Below are 26,031 nucleotides of genomic sequence, written 5' to 3' on the forward strand. Positions count from 1 at the left end.
TTGGAAATACTGTGACTTGATGAAGTAGGCAAATGGCTAGTAGTCGAACATAACATTTGATAATAATTGCAGTCAATCAAACAGCTGCAAGACCCAGTGAAATGTTATATACAGCTAGCAAACTAACGTTGGCTAGCATCGCTAACGACATTGGCAAACGACTTAAAAAACTTCGGTAGGCTATCCTCAGTATTTGCAAGCTCGCCAGTGCAAGTAACATGCCATTTTATTTTGTTTGAGTTTAAACTTGTCCAGTGGGGCAAGTACATTCTCTTCCACTTGCCCTACAAATCCACTTGTCCTGGACAATCATGACGTTGTAGTTCAGATAGACTACCGGGTAAACCTAGCTTTATCTAGATCTAGAAGACATCATGCTAGCTATGGGTGAATTTGCTAGTCCCACCTGTAAAATCCCCCCAAGATCATCCCAATTAAATATTTTCCCGTCAATGTAAAAACCTTTCCAATCAGATGTCCCACGTTTTGATGGTAGCCTACTAGCAGAGGGGCAATTCCATGCAAAGGTCACCCTTACCATAGAAAAGTTGTGCCCACACAAATATAACTGTTGTTAAAATGTTCACTTAGGTATATATTTTGTTGCATGCAACCACTCTGATCTAAATTTATAGACAATTGCACTCTTTTACACAATATACAAGTTGTGCACTCATGCAAAAAAACATTTGTCAAATGGCCGTTGTGTACCATTTCAAGAACGGGGTAAATGGACTCCAGTTTTCAATAAAATGTTACAATTTAGCATTTTCCTGATTGACAAGGGAATGATAGAGCATTGTGTATGCTCAGCTTGAGTTAAAAGCACAACTCCTTAAATGCATTAAAACTCTTAGTCAGTGAGTTCCATGGTCAAGTCACGTCCATAACGTTTTGTAAAATAAGTTCATGCCTATCAAACAGTGCCGACGCTACAACATCCAAAGTTTCTGTGCAAAGTTTATTTATACCAATGGTTAGTTTAATAAAAAAATCTTGCCCCTTTGTTACTTTTAAAAACTTTAATGATGCGTTATGGACGTGACGTTACGGACGCTACACAATGTAAATCTTCACAATACACTGTTCACAACACAATGAAAATGTTCTCAAATGAAACGGCAAAGCTAACAATCATGTTTTCGGCTGTTATAACCCCTTTCACCGACGTGTTTCAGTGAAACAGACATTCCAGTCATGATTATAGTCGGAATCATGGGTAACATGATATAGCCTAAACATCTTCAACAATCGACATCTTCTCCAGTGATACTGAAATTTCTAGTAGCCTAATTGTCTTGCCGTAACTGTCTTTGCTATAACCTCGATTCCCGCTCCATGTTTGTAATATTTACTTCCTACTAGAGAGGTAACTCGAAAGTGCTCGAGGGACTCGATTGGTTAAGGCATTTAAGGCGGCGCTCTGTAATTTGCTTGCGCTACCTGTCGGATCAAGCTGAGGTAGAGTTGACAGCTTCGATCAAAGATGTCTTAAAGGGGTCATTGACTGTGTTTTGGGGGTATTTCACACAGTTTATTTGTAACTCAATGTTTTAATTTCAGTGCTTAATCAATAGTTTAATGTTGAAAATCACTATTTATGTAGGGGTTTCATGTAATTTGCAAAAGACTGGTCCAGCGAGTCACATCCATGACGTTCAAACGTCATATCCGAAATGCTGGTTTCCCAAAAAAGCCAAATATAAAAAAAAAAAAACTTTTTTTGTGTTCATTACTCAAAATAATTTGTAAGACTGTGTGAGAGTATTCACAGCTAAAGATGATTGTGACCATTCTGAACTTTTATAATAGTAATTTGACAACAACTCTAGATAAGGGGTCCTTTTTTTGTACCCAGCGCAATTGACTTTGTACACTGACGCAAGTATCATTCCTATTTTGCACTCAACGGAAAGCAGACTTTTCCCTTCACAGACGCACGTCGGTAAATTAGGGAAGGAACTTGCGCTCCCAGGGCAGTTCAGCGAAAAGAGGGGGCGTTCCTTGGCGTTATTTTGCAGTTTGCATAAAACAATTCCGCCACAGACCAGAAAAAAGTTAGTCTAAAGTCAATGGCGCATGATTCAGATGCTATTTTAAGGGTGCATGCTTGGCCCGTGCGCACTACTGGAGAGGCCAGGCTCCTTTTCCTGCAAGCTACGTTACATTTCTTCCATGTCAATGATTGAAAAGAGTTTCATGAGTCTCTGTATGTGAACTTGATTTTTAACAATTGTGGCAAATTCCATTATAATAGCAATCCGCAAGATAACAAGCGCGCCTGCTCTTATAGGAAATGTGAGATGTTGCTCTGATTGGTTTATTGCACGTTACGCCCAAACCATACCTATGAGTAATGTACCTACTTCAGCCCAACCCATTTTAGATTTGCGCCAGGCGCAGAGTCATTTATCCCGCCGGTATAATAGCAACAACGCCGGAGTCCCGCCCACAAAGTCACTTGAGTTTCAGATTGTTAAAATAGGCCCCAAAATGTCATTATCAATGCTATTTTGGTGGCCATCTTGAAAATCTCCAGTGACATTTCAGATGGTTTTCTTAATGTTAAAACTATTTCACAAGTTATTTTAGATGTTGAGAAAAGCGCTGTGAAAGTTTGATTCTTGATTTCCCAACAGATTCTGTGTGTATTTCAGACACGTCACATCCATAACAGAATAATGTCACATCCATAACGCAGGTTTTTCCTCATAAAATTCTGCATAAAAGACTACATGTTTTAAAAATTGCTATTTTTATGTTCACCTAAAACTCCATGATCATGTCAATATCAAACTTTCTACATTAGACTTAAGGGTTCACAGAGTTACAGAAAAAAGTACAGTCTCCAGAAAATGACTGTCGTTTCTCGTCACATCCATAACGCAGGTGTTTTTGTAATAATTTTGTGTCTGAAAAATAATTTTTGCAAAAAATAGTTTTCCTCTTCTATTCTACCCATTGAGTACTTTCAGAATATGCATGACTAATTTAAATATTGTAAGAACCTTTGTTTTACTGATAAATTCTTATTGTCATTTTGAGTACAAATGTCACATCCATAACGCTGGAATTGCCCAGAGCCCATATTAGACATTCTCTGGGACTAGCCTAGTGTTTTTTCTAATCGATTTCAATGGTCTCAAAGCAGACTTTTGTCTGTTGTCTCCCCAACGTAACGTCATGCAATGCATTGTGGGGGAAAGAAAAATCATTGCAAAAAGTAGCTACTTTTTCGTATTATATTGCGTTTTGTGACACCCAACAACATCAAATACAATGGATAACAGTTTAAATGTTTATTACCAACAAGCAAATTGCGCAAATTCATTTGAAAAATTAAGCTGCCATATGGACTTTAAGTAAGGGATAATGCCCGACGAGGTGTCCAATATCACCTGATAATGGACGATGCGGAGGCGTGAACACTCCGACGCGCAGGTGATATTGGACACCTCGAAGGGCATTATCCCGCTTATATCATGGTCACTTGCCAACTATTTTTTTTACAAACATTAATTTATGTTTTAAGGCGTTTTGCAATAGAAATCTAACGTTTTTCAACGTTAGCCAACTCTGATATTTCTAGTCAACTCAGAACCAACACCGGCTTTCCTTTGGCTGAGCTATTAGCCCAAAAGCTAACGTTATGCTAGCAGGATTCAAAGGCAATAACATTGTGTACGGTTGACAAACAGTAAATATTATTTTACAGTATGTTTGACAAGGAGATTTGCTAGCTAACCAGCCATGTAACTGTCCCAAAATCAATAAAGATTTTCACGAAAGTATCGTCTGTATACTGTATAGGCTACAGTACGACTGGAGCCTGTGGAGCGAGTTGAATTGCAAATGGATGTGAGATGACCGCATCAAAGTTGACATATTCTCCAAACAGTAATTATAATTTGACAGTATGTTTAACTACATGACTAGCCAGCTATCGAGCCATGTCATTGTCCCCAAATAAAATCTCGATTTTTTTAAACAAAATAATCGGCCATGTGTAGAGTTGGCCGCAGCCTGTCTGAAGTAGATTGACTAGTGTGGAGAATAGCGAATGGGATGTGAGATGAGCGGTTACGTGAAACTGACACAGTACATTCAGAAAGGTAACATTTTCAAATAGGTTAAAATAAATATTGAAGTCACTCATTGTTGTAAATTACAAGTTAGCTTCTTGTTAAAGCCTTTCAAAGTTGAAAATGGAGGCTTTGACTCTGTCACTGTTGTTATGGTTACTTATTTCAAACACTTTGTACAAGCTCATATACTATGTTGCCAGCGGAATAATTTAGAACGGTGAAAAGACAGTTTTGCTGCAATGACGCAGTAGGTGTCCGTTATCAGAGGGAGGGAGTCAGATGGCTGAGCGGTGAGGGAGTCGGTCTAGTAATCCGAAGGTTGCCGGATCGATTCCCCGCCGTGCCAAATGACGCTGTGTCCTTGGGCAAGGCACTTCACCCTACTTGCCTCGGGGGAATGTCCCTGTACTTACTGTAAGTCGCTCTGGATAAGAGCGACCCAGACCATGGTATAAGGATATATATCAGACATTCTCTGGTGGATATGCGCTGCGTCATCTATAATAAACGTAGCCTACTGCGCAGATTTTGATGATGTAAAGCATCGGCAATACAGGTAATACAGCAATGGTTGATAGCCACTCAACTTATAAACATGGGGAAATTAAAGTTAAATTACAAATGGTTTGAAAAGAAAGAGTATCCTTGGTTAAAGTTGGTGCCTGGAAATGCTTATAAAGCAAACTGCGTGTCGGAAGAATTTCAAACTTGGGACATGGGGATCAGAGCAATGGAATCGCACGTTCACAGAAACAGCACAGAGACTACGTAAAGGCACGCCAGCAGCCTGCAATTGCTAGTTTCTGCTCCACCATTTCCACCGCTAGTAATGATGTCAACGCTACAACGCTAGTTACGATAGGAAATCCAGAGCCAACAATGCCATCTGACCTCTGAGCAATTACACACATTTAGTCAATGTTCTTAAACTCAACTGATTATTGTCATTTTACTATACTGTTCATTTTGAACAGACATCAGTGTGTTTATTTAGAAAGATTACTGTATATTTCCACTTTTGATTTGTATTTCCATTGTAAGTTTGGTCTTAAATTTAATTTGGAAGTGGTAATAAAAGGTCTTAAAAAGTCTTAAATTTAACTTGTTTATACCTTTAGACACCCTATAAATGTGTTATTCTCAGACGGCTGTGTGCTGGACCCAGACTGTCTCGATGAAAGCAAACGTCTTCCGGTCAGCGAGCAGAACGTGACACTGATGGGTAGCCCCGCAGACTTGCTACTGCTGGCACCTGCCGGCACCAGCAGGCGGCAAACTTAGTAACAGACATGTAATCCCAAGCCATATTTGTCAACACAAGTACTGCAAAATTAAATGTACTCTTAACCCTATCACAAGACTGCAAAAGAGAGCTTGCTACATGAAGTGAAATGAGCCCTACATTGTTTACTTTTTCGCAGTTTTAATATGTAATTTATAATGCTTCAATTCAAATATGCATTGTACAACCCAGACGTGGAAGTAAAATAGAAATTAAGCAATCAAATGTTTTCTAGTTAAGGTGTGTATCATTTGGCTTTCCAAGTTACCAAATGAGTTTTTAATGATAAGCCAGCACAAAGCCATTGATTCCAGAATTAAAAGAAAATAATTTCTTTAACAATACAACCTTGAAACTGGCTATGAAAAACAGATTTAAGTCAATCAGGTAAAATAGAATTTCTCCTTCAGTGAAGATAAACAAAATGCATGTATGATTGGTAAAACAACAAAACCACCCTAAAGCAAAACATCTCATGTAGTGACAGATTATGTAGTCATTCTCACTGACATGCTTGAACATGAACATCAGATTCTACACAATAACCAAACGCACATTCTTTTTTTCCCCTCAAAATGAAGGGTTGTGGACAAAAAGAAGATTGGCTGCTATTAGTACATTCTGAAACAAATCTGACCCTCAAACTGTTACTTATATTTTGCATTGACATATTGTGAATTTGCCATTTTGGATTGACAACCACATTTTAAATAGTTCAGCCTTTCTTCTGGTGTAATGCTAAATAGACATGTTAAGTTAGGAGATCCTCAATGTCTCGGTCGGGCATGTTATAGTTAAAGAAAGAGGATACGTGGACTTACTACACAACCCACTATTCCTAGTCAAAGCATTGCTTGTACAAATCAATCAATAGCAAAGTGTAAGTGAACATTAACGTTTTGGTTCTGTAAAACAAATGTGGTTAATCACTTTCTCTCTCAGGAGGGAAACACCACTACACGAGTAAGGGACTCAGTTTAGGTGTAATGCCGTCATGTCTGGTGATGAGGCCTGTAGTTGTACCTCGTGTTGCAGATACTGTTGTGGTTTCCCTGAGAGTCTCTCCCATAGGTGCAGTAGCTGGCCACCGGACTGGGGCTCCAACTCCTGCAAAATAGAGTTTGAATAGAGACAGAGGAGCAGAAAAAGCCATTAGATTTGCCATATGGCAAATAGTATGAGTATACTTGTCAGTATATGGACTAGTGTTTTAGCAAAAATGGTACTCAATAAGTACTCAAGGTACTCAAAAAGTCGGTACTCAAACCCAAACATTTTTACAATACCTAAATATTAGAAGTTAAGGTAGTACCAAGTACAGCCGGTACCCATGCAGAGTCAGGAACCAAAAAGATCTCACCACAAGTCGCTAGTGGCTTTCTGAAATATTGGGTTAGGGTTAGGGTTACTATATACTTGACTAAGTCACTATATACTTGTCGCTAGTCATTAGATTATATTTTTTGTCACTAAGGAAGGCAAAAAGTCAATAAATCTGGCAGCTTTTGCGAGGGCTCCACTAAAACCTGTCGACAAGAGAAGTGGAAAGAGCCAAGTATGTAAATACTTCGGCAGATGACAATGGGAATATCATGGATCACAAAAAAACAATATGCAAACATCACCGTTCATGTACTTTATGGTTTGCAGCAAACTGCAAATGAAATACCTAATTCTGGGGCATACGAAAGGAGAGGACACAGTAGGATTAACACATTTTTACAGAAGCTTTTAGATAATATGGTTTGCCGAAATATCTGTGTTAGGATTTGGGATGTATATTTACATTTAAATGCGTTTTGCCATTCAAATTTTTTGCCAAAACCCATTGACACTGTATGACTATGTTTAGCTTGTGTTCTGCTCTTCTCTCCTACCAACCGTCTCTGGAGGAGGGGATCCCTCTCTGAATTGCTCCTCCCAAGGTTTCTTCCATTTTTTCTCCCGTTGGGAGTTTTTCCTTGTCTTCCTTGAGGGTTTAGGTTGGTTGAGGGGCAGTTCTATGGGCGCATGTGAAGCCCTCTGTGACATGCTTGCGTGTAAAAAGGGCTATACAACTACATTTGATTTTATTTGATTCTTTAGGACTCTCTAGAGCCCCATAAAGCGAGTTTTCTTAATGTCAACACATAGTCCACACACACATTTTTTTACTTTAGGCCTACATGCATTGTGATTGTATTAATGTTCTTTTGTTGTCATAAGTACAGCCATAGATATTGTAGGTGACTGTTAATGGCCGGGTTTCCCAGATTCGTTAAGAAGCTCTTAACGCTATGAGCTTCTTAAGAGCGTTCTAAGAACGCTCTAGAACGCTCTTAGAACGCTCTTAACGTTAAGAGCTTCTTAACGAATCTGGGAAACCCGGCCAATGTCAACAAATAAGTATTGTTCAGGATCAGTTACATTTTTTAGCTTTGGTATTGAAAATGGTATTGAGTACCGTGAAATTTCACTGGTATTGGTACCAACTACAGAAATGTTGGTAGCGTGACAACCCTAATACGGACATCTGCTTGTTAAAACCTCTCATTCTAAATTCATGGGTGTGGAGTTAGTTGATTAGACCTGGCTTGCGATGGCATTGATCCCAAAAATGTTAGATGGTATTTAGGTCAGTGATCTGTGCAGGCCAGTCAAGTTTTTCTAGACCAAACTTGCCAACAGATTTGTGTATGGAGCCAACTTTGTGCATGGGGACATTTTCATACAGAATTTTTTTGTCATGTTTGGTGTGGAAAAACATAAATTCCCACATTGATTCCGTTGGTTTTGGAATGAGACGCTCAACAGGTGTCTGTATACTGAGCGATGTGCACATACTGACCGATGTTCACATACTATTGGCCATTTAATGTAGGCACGGTTTCCAGCACACATATAGATATTAACATACCTATGACTATCTTTGCGTGTATTTCATCTGTTGTGTGTACTTTATCAAGGTTGTTACAACTTGTTGGTGACTCTTTTACCTGTCCGTCCCTGCTGATCTGGACCTTCTTGTTGTCATTCCAGGGGTTGAGGATCTGGTGGGCACACTGGAATGGCAGGCTCTCCTTGCAGATCCACTCCACACTAAAGACCCCACCAAGCCCTGTAGACCCCCAGTCCTGACAGCACTCCTGGCCTATGACCGATGTCATCCGTGCATAACCCTGATAAAAGTAAAAATGTTAAGACAGCAAAAGAGAGTTGTCCATACCCATGTCAACTTCTGAAACGTACATGCGTACATATTCAGACAACGGAAATCTCATGACCAATTTCGATTACATTTTGTAAAACAATATTGTGTCTTTATTTGCCTTGTGTACAACTAATAGCTCCAGTGTTTCCCACACATGGACTAATTCGTGGCGGTGCGCCACAGAATCAACACCAACCGCCACATATTGCGTTTCGTATTTTTTTTTAAATCACTGTTTAGGCTAAAACACAAAGCGTATTCGTTCAGCTGCATTTCCTGTCCTTACTCTCCCTCCGTCTCTCTGTCACTCATGCGTCTCTCTCACATACACACACAGTCACAACGTCAGCACACATTAGCAACAATGCATACATACGCCGTTCTAGTAAGACAGACAGCTATATCAGAGAGCCTTCAGCATTAGTACCGTAGCTAAAGGTCTAGGAAAGTTGAGGCTACTTTTCGCTAGGTACCTACGGACATGTCTTAATCTGCTAGACAAGTGGGTTCCCCTTCGTTCTTTTGGTGAGCAGTCTCAGGAGCTGTAGCTACTTACCCGGCGTTATGGAGCCGACCAGTTAAATAGTTATTTAGCACTAGCATTGCTACCTGCATATCCCCCCCGCCACAAATTGCTTTCTAATGTGGGAAACACTGAGCTCTTTTGCTTTTGGAATAAATACTGTAAAAACAGTGCAACAAACCTCTAAATAATGATTATAAAACGAAAGCTACAGTCCCAACTTTAGCAATAAAAAATCCCCCTGGACTTTGCACCCCTAGTCAGGACCCACTGGTTAACCAACATATCAAAATACTTCTTGATCATAAAATGTATTTGCTTCCATTTTTACTGTTTTCATTTCTGATACAGAAAAGCAGTAACTGTGACTATATATGTATTAACTATTCTACCTGGAAGTGTCCTGAGCCCTGGACAGAGAAGATGAGGAAGACCTGACTAGAGTCCATGAAGGCTTTGTTGAGTTTCAGCTCATTGCTCGGTGTGGTGGACCAGATGCCTCTCTGCTGGGAGATCTCAATGTTGCGAAGATTGCTGCTCTTCATTATAAAGTAGTGCAGCGACGCACTGCCTGGCCGTGGAGAGGGGGACTTGGAACACTGAGGGGAAAAGGGAAAGAGTGAGAGTCAATGGTGCCTTAGTCCGGCAGCAAAATAAATAAAACTAATGCTGAGCTTTAAAAAAGAACAATCCTTGTGGGTACCTTTCCTGATGATGTAGACGAGGGGCTGTTGCAGGGGCTGGGGGGGCTTATGGAGTCAGTAGACTTAGTGGAGGAGTGGTCCTCTGAGGAGCGTTTGGAATATAGGGAGGGGCCCTTTTCTCTGGTGTGGGGCTTGGTCTGAAGGAGGACAGGGGCAGGGGATAACCTGGATGAAGACCTGAAAGATGGTTGGTGTCAAAAGTGAGCTTACATGTGTTAATATACTATTCTTATAGTTGAGTTTGTTCATTGTCACATAAACTGGCATGCATGGCAAACACAGAACAATTATAGTATAAGTATTTAAGTATTCCTTGCAAGTAGGCTCTCAATGTAAAAATCTACCATAAATAGATACACATTATATAAAGTTATAATACTTCTGATAAAACAAAGATAACATAATAAAACAAGTATTGTTTTCCATTTCATCTAATACAGAAAAAATACAACAGAATAGCTTGATGATGTCCATAGATACAGTTAAGGTCCCAATTATTACCCCCCTTTATATATAATTCTTTTGTTATTTTTTAAACGTAGCTTTTTACTTCCAAAAGAACAAAGGCAAAATCTCTACTAATGATGTGGACACACCAAAAGATCCTAGATTTAGCCGTTTTGCTCCTACAGTGTGGTCACTCTTAACACACCTCACACCAAGGGAACATCTGATCAAATCTGCGGAACCATCAAGATAATCGGGACATATGTTACCTAGGATTGTCAGAAGGGCCGAAATCGGCCCGATTATCCTGTGGTGTGTCCCCAGCATAAGATTGATAAGATATTTTACTGATGCATTGGGTTGAAACAAGAAAACACGAAATGACAAGGACAAAACGATTAACCCTCTGACAATAAATAGTCAATAGTTTAACCTTTCTGACTCACAACTAAAAGTAACTTCTTACTGTAGGTCCTAACTAGGTTGGTATGTCTCTGAAGGGATCTTGGCCCATTCCTTTTTGGCAAATTGTTCCAGCTCATCCACATTACATGGTTTTCGCGCATGGACCTTAACACTAGAAGTGCAGAGCAGTAAAGTGAAGAGAAAGAAAATTGTACTTTGTACTCAAATTTCAGAACCCTGCTTTCTTGACTTTTCCTATATGTATTTTATCACCCAGTGATTTTACATTTACTAAATCACACCAGGAAAAGCTAATTTATGGCTATTTTGCTAATGTTTTGGTTTGGTAGGGCTGTATTGACAGAGACCTGAATAATACAGTCCCTTTGTCACTGGTCACCCAGACACTCGTCTGGGACAGTCGTTGATGTGCATGAATGCTAAAATGACAATCACACTTTAATGACACACCTCTGGAAAGGTGGTCTCAACAGTTGAAGAGGAAGGTGGACCAAGGAAGACTGAAATTATCATGAAAAGTTGTAGTTCTTAACAGCTTTTAATGTCATGTTTGATATGATTTTGTTTCTTATTTTATGTTTTACATTCTAGTAATACTTTTAATGTTGGAACATGTATATTTACAGGGTTTACAGAGATTGTGCACGCAGTGGTCCAACACGTTAAAGGAGACATGAAATGCTGTTTTTGGATGCTTTTATATAGGCCTTAGTGGTCCCCTAATACTGTATCTGAAGTCCGAGGCAAGTAGGGTGAAGTGCCTTGCCCAAGGACACAACGTCATTTGGCACGGCGGGGAATCTATCCAGCAACCTTCTGATTACTGGCTCCCTCACCGCTCAGCCATCTGACTCCCCAGATGGCTGAGCCATATAACAAGACGTAGGAAAATCCCAAATCAAACAAGACGAATCTGGAGCAGACGCCATGTTGTTAACATCTCCAAGGCAACCGCTTGCTAGGTCCATAAATCGTTTGCGGACCTCTCCAAAGGTCTTGCGGATTTATTACAACGTTTCTGGACATATAAGAACAGCGTTTTGGTCCAATTATAATACTAATATATAAGAAACCTTTTTAACCACCTGAAGCAAAATCACTCGTTGGAACACGCAGCAATTGTGAGTTTGCGCAAAAGGTATTGATAAGTAGGCTATTGATAAAAAGCAAGGTTTTAAAAAGCTTAAGTTACTTGACCCCAGGTACGTGCTCCCTGGCCGCAAACATTTCTCTCACACCGCTCTGCCTAAACCTTATGCCGAGTGTAGGAAAAAAGTTGAGGAGGAAACTTATTTGGCTACTACTACAGATCTGTGGTCTATCGTTTAATTATAGTTATCGAATGTAAATATAAATATCTATATCGATAATTTTTTACCCATATCGCCCAGCCTTAGCTTCCGGCCACTTCCCCTTTTAGTCACATGACACAATCTTTGGAGGACATCCTCAGGATAAAGTTCCGAGGCAACGTACCAAATTTAGTTTCACCGCCTCAAACAGCTGAGATATGAATTCACTTCCTGTTGGCTTTTCTGCTGATTTCTGCTGTTATGGACAAACGGTTTTGGGGATCAAAATGCTCTACCATAAATTTTGTGCGGCTTGGTCTGAAGAGCATATCTGGTAATTTTGAAGAAGATTTGACAAAGATTGTAGGAGGAGTAGGCTTTCAAAGGTTTTTGATAAAACCGGAAATAGCGAGAATCTATATAACCGGAAATTTACCCCATATGTTGTGTTGAACTCGGCTTTATCCAGGGAATCCAATGGTACCTCATTTAAAAAAATGGGTCATACGGTTCAAAAGTTGTGTGTGTAAACACAAGTCCAACTTGGACCCACTGGTGGCGCTAGAGTGCCCAAGTATGGGACATGAAACTTTGTGAATTGGACCAGGGGTCTGTCCCCAATGAGTCTGCCAAATGTCACAACTTTCGACCAAGCGCTTCTAGGGCCTGGCCTAGGACCCCATGGCGGAATAATAATAATAATAAATAAAGCTGCAAGCAGCAATGCGGGTTCCTCCGCAAAATGGCAAAATATTATAAAAATGTACATTGTAGAAGGTCAAGAGTTGGATAACAAGAGAGCAAAACTACTTGGGCCAACTACAATAAGCTGAATGGGGATTTGAACTCATGAGCATAAGGTTACAAGGCAGCCTCTCTATCCTTTCTACTACACACCAACTGTTGAAAATGTATGAGTAAAAAGGTCAGAGTATTAGCTTTGGTCAGCTTTTGGACAAAGACTAAGAAGCGGTTGACATTTCAAAGTGGAATTGCGTGAAATTGCGCATGGTATTTCATAATGATGTCATCCTGTTTAACTAAACAGATATTCCAATTTAAGACAGGCTAAAAGACTGTGGCTGGATTCAAACCTAGCGTCATCTTGAACCCAATAAGGTTTGAAAACCATCAGTCAAAATGATATTTGATTTATTAACACAAAGATATTGAGGTAATGTGGACATTTACATAAATACACCCCTTTCAGACATTTTGTATTACATTTCTCATTCCATTTCACCCTATATAAAAATATACCTGCCCGCACACTATCCCCCAATCCATGCCGTTTACCTCCCTCCCAGCACAAGTCAAGCCAAAGCAGAAATGCTGTAGCGGACGCATGAAGTTTAGACGTCGACCAAAAATTGCCTCCCACAATCAAAACACATTGCTTGCAACACTGTTTCCAGAATTTCTCAAAGATGGCTTGAAGACCGCTTTCCAAAACCACAGTCATCTTACAATCAAGAAGAGCCTCATTGAGATGGGTATGGCTGCAGCCTGCAGCCTCCCGTCTCATGCCCTCCCGTCTCATGCCCAAGCTGTCCAACGGTAAATGCAGAGGGTCAAAAATACCAAATCGCAAATTATTGTATGGATGGAGTTAAAGGTAAATTCGTGAGCACGTTTGTTGCAATAAATTGAAAAACTTAAAATTTAACTGTTTTTATCCATATAGTTTGCTGATTTCTGGATGTTTTCCCTGATGTCAACGTATATTTAATGAAACCTGCCATGACTGCATCAGCGTTTTATGCTGACATTTGTTAGCGAATATTAGCTAACGTTACTTAGAGCAATTTAAGGTTGCAGACTTTGATGGTTTCTTTTTGTGATTTTCCTTAAGGTACATATGAGTGTCTTTAAAAAAAAGAACACACCGCAGATGACAAAATGCACGGCGTGCTGTACCGACCATCATTGTCCCCCAACCGTCGTGGTTGTGCCTAACCTTAACCTCGACCTCTGCTACGACTCCTGGCCTTAAACTAATCCTAACCTCAACCGGCGTTGTGACGTCTAAACTCAACCGGGCCTCCCAGGCTGCTAGAATGGATTTTTAGTTTGTAGTTTAGCTAAAAAAAAACACGTACACAAAAGTAGAAAGGAGAAATAGCGGACCAGACAAGCTTTTATTTTGAAAAGTAGAAGCATGAGACGGTAGGGCATGAGGCGGGAGGCTGCAGCCATACACTCTTGGCCTCATTGGCAAAAGGTCTATAGCACAGCCCATGATTAGCTCCTTCCCAACATAAATGAATAAAGGCCGACTCTCACTTCCGATTAAACCACACAACATGCACTCTCAGGGTGACCAACAAGATTATTTTAACTAACAAACAACAATATTACAAACATCTAACTGAACGAACGCAACAACTGAAATCCCTTGCATCGCTGTTGTAACCTAACTATTTTCCACAAGTCTTGGCGTTTTTTGACATGCCGCACTGCATGCTGGGTACCCAAGAGCGCTGACGCTGATGATCTAGCTGTGCTCCGACTGCGTGATATGACGAGATGCTAGTGGCGCGCTAAGGTCTCGGCGTCTCCTGAAATGTAACGCGTCTTTCTGCCTTGAAGCTGCCTGCGCATCATCATCAAGACCCCGTGTGTATGTCAAGATAACATCGAAGCTAACAATTTAGCCAAATCTGACTGCAGCTTTGTATACCATATGTACTGTGATATGGTTGTTTGAGTTAAACAACTTGCTTAATGAATTCAATGGCTGATAAATGTCAAATCCAACTATAAATTTATAAAAGAGAGAGTTCCAATCAAATCTGAATTATTTTTAAACCTAGAGGTTTAAAAGACAACATTTGCCTAAACTGACATGCACCAACTCAGAGAACTGAGTTTCAACATCCATTTACACATTTAGTCTCTATTTTTTACCCTTCTCTTAAGGCATAACTATGTTTAACTTAATGTCTGCGCCTCTTTGTCACCAACTGTCTCTGGAGTGGGGGGTGGGGGCTTCACACGGTTTCTACAGGTGTAAACAAGTTAATTTTAAGACTTTAAGACCTTTTAATACCCCTACTAAATTTACGGTGGAAATACAGATCAAAAGTGGAAATATACAGTAATCTTCCCAAACACTTATGTCTGTTCAATATGAACAGTATGGTAAAATGACAACGATCGGTTGAGTTTAAGTACATTGACTAAATGCGAAAGGATAACACAAAAATGGAATTGCTGTCCTAAATTATATTTTTTATGACACAATGGTGGAGCAGAAACTAGCAATTCCATGAATCCCATGGAAACAAAGGCAAATATGTGATATGTACTGATGTAAAGCACAAATCATCCAAGAAGCAGTACTTCTCGAGTGGTTTTTATTCAGATGACTAATCATTGGATTCAGGTCAAAAGTCTATAACTTGAACTGGTTTCATTACTTAAGACACAAAGTCAGCAGCTTGGCATGCTGGGACATGGAAAGGATTACAAATTTAGAATTTCATCAAAGTAAAAAATGCTGGTTTGTCCTTTTTCATCAATATCCTCAAAAAAGCAGTCTGCAGAGCTACTGTGTCTGTGGGGTGACTTTCTGTCTCTGGAGGGGCAAGCAGGGCCTGCAGGCATGGGCAAGCAGGGCCTGCAGGCAGGGGCAAGCAGGGCCTGCAGGCAGGGGCAAGCAGGGCCTGCAGGCAGGGGCAAGCAGGGCCTGCAGGCAGGTGCAAGCAGGGCCTGCAGGCAGGGGCAAGCAGGGCCTGCAGGCAGGGGCAAGCAGGGCCTGCAGGCAGGGGCAAGCAGGGCCTGCAGGCAGGGGCAAGCAGGGCCTGCAGGCAGGCAGGCAGGGCAGGCCAGCTGGATGAAGGTGTCCTGGGGTCAGGGCTGAAGAGAAGCTGTCCTGATTCTGATTCTGTCCAGCTAGAGGGGGGTAGTCCAGCAAGGGATCAGTTTTTCTCACAGCATCCTCTGTTGAGCAGGCCTCTGCATGACCCTCCAGACCTGTAAAAGTGAAAAAAGGATCCATGTTAGTTGTGAAAAATGAAGCTTTTTACATCTACACTTGACATAAACTACAGTTTTGACTGTGAAATGCAGTGGCATTACTTGAGCTTGAATCCAAATGTGTTGAACTGATGGAGACCCGGCCATGCAAAGTCACTCAAAACATTTGGCTCGATTCCAGGCTCTGGCAAGAGTATTTAGCTCTAAACTGGTCAATATACACATCTGACCAAAAAACCAGCTCGAACTTTGCCTGTAAACAGTGATTCTGACTGTCAGAGACCTTTCAATAGGCTGACCGAGTGAAACTAGCCTGGCTAACGTAGGTTGCTTTCTCAGGAAATGACAAATGAAATAGGCTTGTTTTGAAATATACTATATACTGGCTATCTTCAGTAGACTCTTGTCTACAAAAAGCAGCCCTCCCTGACATTTTAAGACTAGAATTTAGTGAATTACGATATCGTTTACACACTGCCAGTGAGTGAGCGAGCCGAGTCTGTCACTGAGGCTTTGTCAAAACAATGTACCCCCGGGACGCAATCTCACTCCACTTGCAAGTTTTCCACAAATCACAAGAATAATCGGAGCATCTGGCTACAGGCACAATTCCTACATCTCCTAAATGCTTCCCTCCTCAAGGTTTGGTAACAAACACATTTTTGGTGTCAACCGAACTGTAAAATGGTGAACTTATGAACATGACGCGACCAAAACATGACTGCCGCCTAAGCCTATGCGGTCTCCCTGGCGCATAGGCTAATTACAAAGACTTTCTCGACCCAAATCTAAATTCTGAGCCGACAGGTCTGTGGGGAATTGCTTGTCCTCCTAAAAGCTGCCCTCCTCTAGATTTTTTGATGAATTCGCCGAGATGCTACATGATTCAGTAATTACACAGAGGGAAAAAGCTAGCTACTTTTTGAGTTCGGTTTTCCGTCACTTCAAACTCACAATCTAAAGGTCTCAAAGTGCTCAAACCTTCACCATAATTCAAGAGTAGTGTACTTTCACAAACCCAATCATTGATTCTAGCTTAATATGTGTAAAAATAGGACTTACCGAACGTGGCTGCCTCCGATACATCTTTCATCCAGTTGAAAACAACAATGGCCGCCAAAAAATAATTTATATTCCTAACGGCGAGCTGCGATTGGAAGCGAAATGAGGGTGAGGGTGGGGCTTGGTCAGCACACCATTTCCAGAAAGGATGTGTGTGCGTCTCGCCAAGCTCGCGCGTGTCAGTAGGTTGACCACCTGTTCCTCTTTGCGCTGTATAGCACAGCATTTTCAATATGCGACGTGCGGAACAAGGGGTGAAAATGCGGTGCGACACAACGCAAAGCGGGACAGGTGGTCACCCTAGTGTCAAGGGGCAGGATGAGTCTGAGAATTTGGAGCGCGCGCACTGTGGAGCAATTCAATTGAATTCAATCATATATTGACAGACCAAGGTGAAATTGTTTATGTTACTAGAGATTGATGTCGTCTTGAACCCTATTAGGTTTGAAAAACAATCAGTCAAAATTATATTTGATTTATTAACAAAAAAAGTATTGAGGCAATTTGGACATTTACATAAATACACTTCTTTCAGCCATTTTGTATTGCATTTCTTATTCCATGTCACCCTATGTAAAGACATGTATTCTACACATCTGTAACTAATTTCAAGTTGATTGGGTCTATGGTTTATGAGTAGAAGGGTTTTGAAGGTTGTACCAAATTTGGACAGTACAAGAAAATTCATAAGTCTGACAATATGGGTCCTTGAGGCTTTTTTGTTCCCCATGAGAAATAGGGTATTTATACCAATTTTCAGGCATTTTGGAGTAATGGGGCGCTGGGGAAATCACGTAGACTTTGGGCGTGTTTTATAGAGCAACCTATGGACGCACATGGGCCACTAGCCGTCTGGGAAAAATGAGTGACCTGTTGAATCATTGGGCCAAATTGGAAAAAATCGGATCCAGGACTTTTTGAGCTATTGGGCCATTTAGCTGAGAAATATAATAATAAGAATACTAACAAAAACAATAGGTTTTCACCTACCGGAGGAACCCTAATAGAACTAACAATAACAATAGGTGCCTCACAGCATCGCTACTTGGCCCCTAACAATAATAAAACTAACAATAACAAAAGGGTGCCTCGCAGCTTCGCTGCTTGGCCCCTAATAATAATAATAATACATATAGCTGCAAGCAGCAATGAAGGGGCCAAGTATCATTCGATATGGAAATTCAGTAGCTAAAGAAGCAAAGCAAAACTTTTCATTAAACACATTCATGTCATTTTGAGACAAAATGTGCTGGCTAGATGTAGCAGCGTTATATCTACAAAGGGATCTATCTAACTATCTAACTATCTAAGCTAGCTATCTAACAACAACCTTCTTGATAGCTACTTACTCTCTGGGTGGTGATATGTCTCTTATTTTTGCGTGGCATTTTCCTAACTATAAAGCACACAAGGGTCAAAAATATCAATGCTGAGACCAAATGAAATACTAATATGAGGCTTTATTACTTCCTGGCGTACTGCCAGCTCTCTTTCTGCAAGTCACGATTCACTAAGTGTTTCTGACTCTGCCTGCCACTTCAGCCAATTAAATGACATAATCTTGTCTCGCAGGCTCGAGGGCGCAGTGCTTAAGTTGGACATTTATTTTTCACTTTTCTGGGTGACGAATATAGTAAAGATAATAATCTAAATGAGTTTTGCAAATATATTTAGCAAAATATATTTTTTGAAAATTAACAAAATATTTGTTGGGACTTTCCCAAACTTTGGTTGTGACTAATCCCTATGGACCCTATACAAACCTACGCCCTTGGCCTGTAAAGGTAACGTTTCTGATTTTCATTGCCAGTCAAAGCTTGAGCAAAGCGCCAGGGTTGTTGTCTTGTTAAAAGCTTGTGTGTAGTCTAGAGTGACATTGAAATGTATGAAGTGGTCTTAGCCGCATTTTGCCGATCAACTAAACATTTATTGGTTTTATAAAATAATTGTATAAAAGGTTTTAGTTTTATAAAAAATAATAATACAGATTTTATTTTGTGTGCGGTCTGGAAAATCTAGTGCGCGGGTCCTTCAACTGGTCTGCGCGGTCGTGCAGGCGCGCAGCTTAGAGGGAACATTGGTCTTAAGGTATTTATGATCTGAGGGGAAGTTCTACAAAAGGTCAATGAAGCTGCTGCTTTGAACTTTTGGCTATAGAAATCTTGTCCTGTTTCATAGTTTTTAATGTAATTAATTCTTGTTTGAAGATGATCACACAAAGGACAGTTGACCATTTGAATGGCCAACTGCTGTAGCTTTAGTGGGGAGAAATGTAACCATCAAAGAAGCTTGGGACACTAGGTCCTGAAACGGTTGCTGTAACTGACACTGTATTGTGTTGATTGTATTATTTAAGGGACTGAGCCAATCACAAAGACTAGCTACATTAATTGATTGATGTATAGAATATAAGTTTATATAAGGCCGTATGTATATGATGTTCATCACCACTGTCTCGAACAACTATTGTAGTTGTCCTTCGTTATGACATGGTCACAGAGTGTTCTGTTTGGTAATGTACTGTACTAACTAAATAAATTGTATTAATACGGCATCTTGACTATTGAAATTACACAGTACCATCAGAAATTTCCTTCACAAGAGTTCAGTGCTGCTTGATTAGTTGAGTCATTCAAGTCAGATGGGGTTCAGGTGTAGTTTGAAAGCTAAAAATTTAAATTAGCTAAATTTTCGATATACAGCAATCTTAAAAAGAAAAATATATATGCACCAAATAAGGGTCTTTTAATTGACATGTTTTATTCTGTAAAGTTTTTTTGTCCAATTTTGTGTCTGTCCAATGTTAACAGTTACAATTTTAAGAAAATATTCCATATCTCCTTAGGGGCTAATAATTTAGACCTTAACTGTAGCAAGATGGTCCCCTCTGCACCTGTCATTGCTAGCGTGTGGGGGGAGATGGAGGTCGTTGAGGAGGTTAGGGTTGTCCCCTGCTGCAAGGTTCCTCCTGCTGTTGAGGTTTTTCCAGGAGGGGATCTGGGGTGGCTCATCTGAGGACATGGGCCGGGGCCTCTGGCCGATACCTGTGGGCTGCTGCAGGCCTGCAGACTGCTCCTCCGAGCTAAGCACCTAAAATAAGAAGGTACGATTAGTCAATAAATAAAGAAAACGTGCCATTCAAAGTCTAGTAATTAAGTTACCGATTCTAGGTACTGTGAATCTGTGTGTGGACTAGGGGTGCACCGATCCGATACTAAGATCGGATATCGGCCCCGATATTGACAAAATAGCTGGATCGGGGATCAGAAAGTGTAACCGATCCACTGGCCGATCCATCCTTTTTTTTCACAGCACATTCTATGTCATTTTTCAGCAGCATGAGTTAACCGAACCTTTAGATGCGTGAGTTCTAAACATTTCCGACGGTGCCCACAGCAAGCATTATACTCGAAGCAATGCTACTAGCATGCTAGTGTTACCTGTTAGCCTTCTCATTAGTACATATTGAAGCCATACAGCGTTTGTCGCATAGTTTTTGTCTATCAGAAAATATTCAGTTGGAATTTTCGAAATTGTATATGCAAGCTGTGAGACCCGCATTCGAACGATCACATATGTTACACGCTACTCGTTCTACACTGTAGATTCTACAGTATAGTAGAGTCGTTGAGCTGCAGGAATTCGGCGTGCTCCTAGCATTGTGCTTTTGGATGTGCTTGATTAAATTGGTACTATTGTACTACCACCACCCCTCAAAACATTTACTTTGCAGACATTGCAAACAGCCGACGAATTAGTTGGCGTTGCAAGCGTAAAATATCTCCACACAGCCAACTCTTTGGCTCGCTCCATGTTGCTTTTAAGTTACTGTTACTGGTTGGACACGAGCTGTATATCTTTGGCCAATATTTAACCCCTACAGTATGAACCCACCGACACCAGGGCTCGTATGGTCGCCTCATCCAGCTGGGACCATGGTTTGGAGGGGGAGCGGATTCTCCTGAGGAACAGCCCATGCCACTTCTGTCTCAGCTGGAACACCAGGCCTGCTGCCTGAGGGAGAGAGGGGAGTAAGTGTAATACCTAGTGTTATTTCTAGGTGTTCTTAAAAAGATGTGAATATTGGATGGCCGATTTTTGTTTTGCTCCAATGTAAATTGAATAATTACTTATTTTCATTTCCAACAAAAGAAATGGTGCATGATTTGAAAATACACAGCCATGACTGTATAATTATTTCTAGGTGTTCTTAAAAATATGTGAATATTGCATGGCCGATTATTGTTTTGCTCCAATATAAATTGAAGAATTACTTATATTCATTTCCAACAAAAGAAATGGTGCATGATTTGAAAATACACAGCCATGACTGTATAAATGAGGCTACTAAAGAAGATCAAACTTCAAAAAGACAAATCAAGAAAAGCCTGATCAAGCAAGACAGTTACACAGTGTCACAGCTGACAAGCCTATGGCCTAACGTCCCTACCTCTTGGTCCAGTTTAAAGTTCAGCCACTCGTCAATCTTCATTTGGGCCAGGTAGGTGATAGAGTGGTCTTCCATCTCACTATCACTGCTCTCATTCACAACTTCATCTACAGCAAGCAGATGAGATAATTAATTCTCATCAACCACACTTGCTACCACACAATACAAAGAGTAGAGATATTTGAGTCGTTACAGAAGCTGAGGCAACAGCAAAATACACACAAAATTGTGTAGGCTTCAGAAACCCTTTTTAACGTAAACAGTGTTAAAATATAAAATAAAGAGCACCACACTTTACAATTTTTTAAGAAAGGCCAATGAATATAAACAAGGGACCCTTTCACCTGAAAGCATAATCTTACTGTAAAAAATTGCTAAAGCTTACCTTTTTGTTCAGTGGGCCCTTGCAAGGCGGTGCTGGGTAGCTTGGCGCAGCCTCCAAAAATGGATACTGTGACAGCTGACACTACAGAACAGCAGCGGATACTGGCGATCCTGTGCGCTCTTGTCATCTCGTCAAAAATGAGCCAATCAGTGGGGAGTGCCTGGATGGCGGCCACCTGACCATTGGCCGGGGGGATCTGGATAGACCAAAATAAATATTTAAGAACTTTATAATGCGCTTTTAAGTAGGGGTGCTCCGATCAGGATTTTTGGGGCCGATCACTAGGAGCAGTATCAGTTTCAACTTTCATGGCGATTAAACCCCTTTCTGATTCTGACTAAGGGGTCTATTTGAAGCCTTCTATTTATCATGTAGCATTAACTGCTCTGTGTACTTCCACGGGAATTACAAAGAATAACGTTTGTACGTTTTTCAAGGATATTGAAAATGGACCACGGTCATAAATGCAGTGTTCCAGACTGTACATGGAATGCTGACACTTTTCATAGTCTCCCCAAGGAACCAAACACTCGACGGGCATGGCTGATGTTTGTCTATACCGTAGAAGATCCATGTGCAGTTTGACCCCCAATAACACATTTGCTCGAACAATTTCAAGGATTTGCTAAGCTGCTGTTGCTGAAAAGAGGTGCTGTTCTGATCGTACGCTCATCACAACCGCAAGCTGTAAGTATGATTTTGTTGCTAACAGTTATTAGCAATGCTAACGTATCCTGTATCTAGCATAGGCAGAAGGTGTGATGATTTAGTTTATAGGCAATGGGGTATTGTCATGTAAATCTACAATTCACGATGCATGTTTGGCTATGTTGCGTCTTTGCTCCACAGCTTCGCTTGTTGTAAACCAACCAATCAGCGTGCAGCTCATCTAAATATTCATGAGCATACCATAAAAAGGAGAAAACGTCTTGTTTTATTCCAGGGCTATTTCACAGGGTTGCATTAGGGCACATAGAACAGCACCCGGGCAATTTTCATACCAACCAATGTTACATACCCTAGAGATCTCGATGCACTGCCAACGATCCGATACATTAAAGATACATTAAAGCAACTACTAATACGATACGATTCACCCCTATTGCGATGCAGCGCGATTTGACACGATGCGATTCAATGAGATGTAATTCAAAGGGAATATTATGCTATGCAATTTAATATTGTTCATAATGATTTATGCTATGATTTATTTCTTTGTCAAACTGCAAATCATCAATTAACTAAACAAGTGAAAGTTTTATTTTACATATTAAAGTCTCTGACAAAATAAGATAAAATAACATCAGGCCTGGACCTTGCCTTAAACCAGTTCTTCTTTCCTGTTGTATGTGTTCTCTGGATGTGAAAATGGGTAAACTATTACTGGCAGTCACAAGCTGCTGTAAACACTGTCATTTAACACCACATGATTGGACTCATACGTCATACTTTTCCTACTCATACGTCCTACTTAAGATTTTTCTCAATGACTCAGCTATCTCTCGTCTTACTTTGTCGTACACAACAGGGATTTGTTTTGTCGGAGAATAGCTTCCTATTCTTGCTAAGGGTACCGGTGGAGCTAGCCACTGACTGTAGCCATAGCTGAATCCGAGGGGGAGGCAGACGTCTCCACACAAACACCATGTAGCCTCTTCAGGTGACAACCTAAATTAGCCGTGCTGCCTGTGTACTTTATAGCAGTACGATATATCTTGCCAATTGCATGTGTCTTGTCAAATTGCCTATCTTTCTTGTAAAATCCGAAGTGTTGCCAAACCTTGGATATATTGCAATTTGTAGTAACGTGTAACCCTTCCTCAGCCATAACACTAACACTCGCCCGAACACGCCTCCAACTCGCGCGAAACTTTGTCGAGAGACTTCGCGAGAATCGGCCACTGACAGCAGTGGAGATAAGTGCGTGCCCAAGAAACTATCTAAATATAAAATTATTGGTCACAAATCATTGGTCAAATTTCTAAATACTAAAGGTGTGCGCATACACATAATTCTATATAAATACATCGGATTATACCGATGCAAAGATGTTAGAAACGATGCATCGCGATTTCATCCCACATTGTATCCGGTGCACACTTTTTGATCCAGGCCATCGCATCGTGAGCTTTTATGCCGATGCACCGATGCGAATCTGTGAATCTTCCCATCCCTACTAGAGATCTTAAGGAACAGTGTGAAATACCCTATAAAATCAGTCAATGACCCCTTTAAAATTCTAAAGGGTGCAAAATCTTTATAACCGGAAATTGACGCCATAGAATGCGTTGAACTCGTTTTGATCCAGGGAATCCAACGGTACCACATATTTTCAAAACCACCATACAAAAGTGGTTCAAAAGTGTAGTAACCCCTAACTCATGTGTAAACACACCTCCAAATTTGACCCATTGGTGGAGCTAGAGTGCTCTAATAGGAGACATGAAACTTTGTGAAAATGATGAGGGGCTTGTCCCAAAGGAGTGTGCCAAATTTCTCAACCTTTTACCATGCGCTTCTTGGGGCTGCCATAGACTCCAATGGGAGAAGATGACGCATTATAATCATAAATATAGCTGCAGTCAGCAATGGTGGGTTCCTCCTCAACATTGCAAACTAGGGCTGGGTGATATGGGTAAAAAACTATCGATATAGACAAACCCTTTTTATCAATATTCTTCATTGGAAGTTGCTCCCTCGCCATGGCTATCGCTGCCACTGTTTTCGGCAATAAAACTAATTTTCCGCGATTACCTACTCCAGTCGAGGTGCTCAGTATATTTTAGTGAGCGTAGGCTAACATTTCTCCGCCACTTCCTGCTGCATCACAGAAATTAAATGGACTGCTGTTCCTAATTATTCTCTATCGACATTATCGATATTATTGAAAATGAATAATATTACAATATCTTTATCGAGGGGAAGTCTTTACTTCGATAGTTTTTTTTATCGATTCATCAGCCCTACTGCAAACTATATCAAAATTGACATGATACAGACATGTATTTCATACATGTACAAAACGTTTCAAGACGATTGGAGCAATGGCTGATTTTAGGTAATTTTTTGAAATTCTTTACAAATTGTTACTGTAGAGAAATATCCATGCAGCAGACATTATGGGTATTGAGACTTTTTTGTTGCCCATGAGCAATAAGGCACCGAGTGCTCAAAACCAGCCCAAAATGCCTGAAAACCAGCCCAATATTTTTGGTGTTTACAAGGGAGGAGTTACCACAACAGATGCCTCCATCGTTGTAAATGTAAAAAGGACTGGTGTTTTTCTGCTATTCTCACGTTTCATTGGTTCATTACAACAAATTATTTAATCATGCCGCTTCCTATCACCACCGAACAGAGACACAGAGCAACAATTACTTAATGAAAGTAAGGAGACACATAACCAAAGGAAGTGTGTGTAGGTTGTGAACTCTTACTGCTTGCTCTCCCCACACACTTTCTCCATCCATGCTGTTTCAGAAATGCGGCGGCTGCATGAGGTTTAGAAGCAGGCCAAAAACCTGCCACCCGTGACACTGTTTTCTAGGGCTGTCCCCACTCAGTCGACTAGTCGGCGATTCTGGTCGATATTGCTGTTGGTCGACTAAGAATTTTTTAGTCAAGTTGCCGTATGGCAGTGTGAGATCTGATTCCCGCTTGTGTCACCATTGCAGAATTAAAGAAATGTTCTACAGAAATTGTAGATCAGGGGCGACAACAGGTGGCCCGCGGGCCAATTGTGGCCCGCCAGCGATTTTATTTGGCCCGTCAAAATATTTTCGTTTTTTTTTGTATAGTTGTTTTCCCCGTCGACTTTTATTTTGAAACCGGAACCTGGGTATGGTGTCATTAGATGTTGTCGACTTTATGCAGCGCCGGCGTCGTCTGCAGCCGCCTGCAGCCCGGCTGACTTGAAGTAACCAATGACATTCTCAGCTTCAAGGCAGCCGGCTGTCGGCGCCGCCGTCGCTGCATGAAGTCGAACACACTTATTGACTTTTCTGAAGTATTTTTTCGCTATGTCATCGCTACCATATGATCGCTACACCTCACGGCTGAGATCACCAGAGGAGAAAGCACAGTTATGGCTAGTAATCGTGGGCAGCGCTCTCTATGGCGGCACTAGGGAGGACCAAAGCACCCCGATAGCACCCCCCACGACATTGCTTATTAATTATTGGTTTTCAGGCCCGGAGTGGCCATCGGG

General features: G+C 40.8%; 1 protein-coding gene across 3 annotated transcripts in view; it reads right to left on the reverse strand.

Moving 5' to 3' along the window:
- Window positions 1-5,028: 5,028 nt before the first annotated feature.
- The window catches only part of LOC124483975 (3'-5' RNA helicase YTHDC2), an 83,482-nt gene continuing 62,479 nt past the window's right edge, over window positions 5,029-26,031 (reverse strand). For 2 of the 3 annotated variants that reach the window (XM_047044599.1, XM_047044598.1), the window contains exons 24-31: window positions 21,825-22,020; window positions 21,440-21,546; window positions 20,884-21,003; window positions 19,883-20,079; window positions 9,784-9,961; window positions 9,473-9,679; window positions 8,343-8,525; window positions 5,030-6,474 (exon numbers count right to left, since the gene is read on the reverse strand). In XM_047044599.1, the coding sequence (XP_046900555.1) occupies window positions 6,340-6,474; window positions 8,343-8,525; window positions 9,473-9,679; window positions 9,784-9,961; window positions 19,883-20,079; window positions 20,884-21,003; window positions 21,440-21,546; window positions 21,825-22,020 (1,323 nt within the window). In that variant the 3' untranslated portion in view covers window positions 5,030-6,339. Of the gene's footprint in view, window positions 6,475-8,342; window positions 8,526-9,472; window positions 9,680-9,783; window positions 9,962-19,882; window positions 20,080-20,883; window positions 21,004-21,439; window positions 21,547-21,824; window positions 22,021-26,031 lie in introns of all 3 variants that reach the window. The other variant, XM_047044600.1, reaches the window with a different exon arrangement.

This window comes from Hypomesus transpacificus, chromosome 22 (assembly GCF_021917145.1).
Source record: "Hypomesus transpacificus isolate Combined female chromosome 22, fHypTra1, whole genome shotgun sequence".
Classification (NCBI taxonomy): Eukaryota; Metazoa; Chordata; class Actinopteri; order Osmeriformes; family Osmeridae; genus Hypomesus; species Hypomesus transpacificus.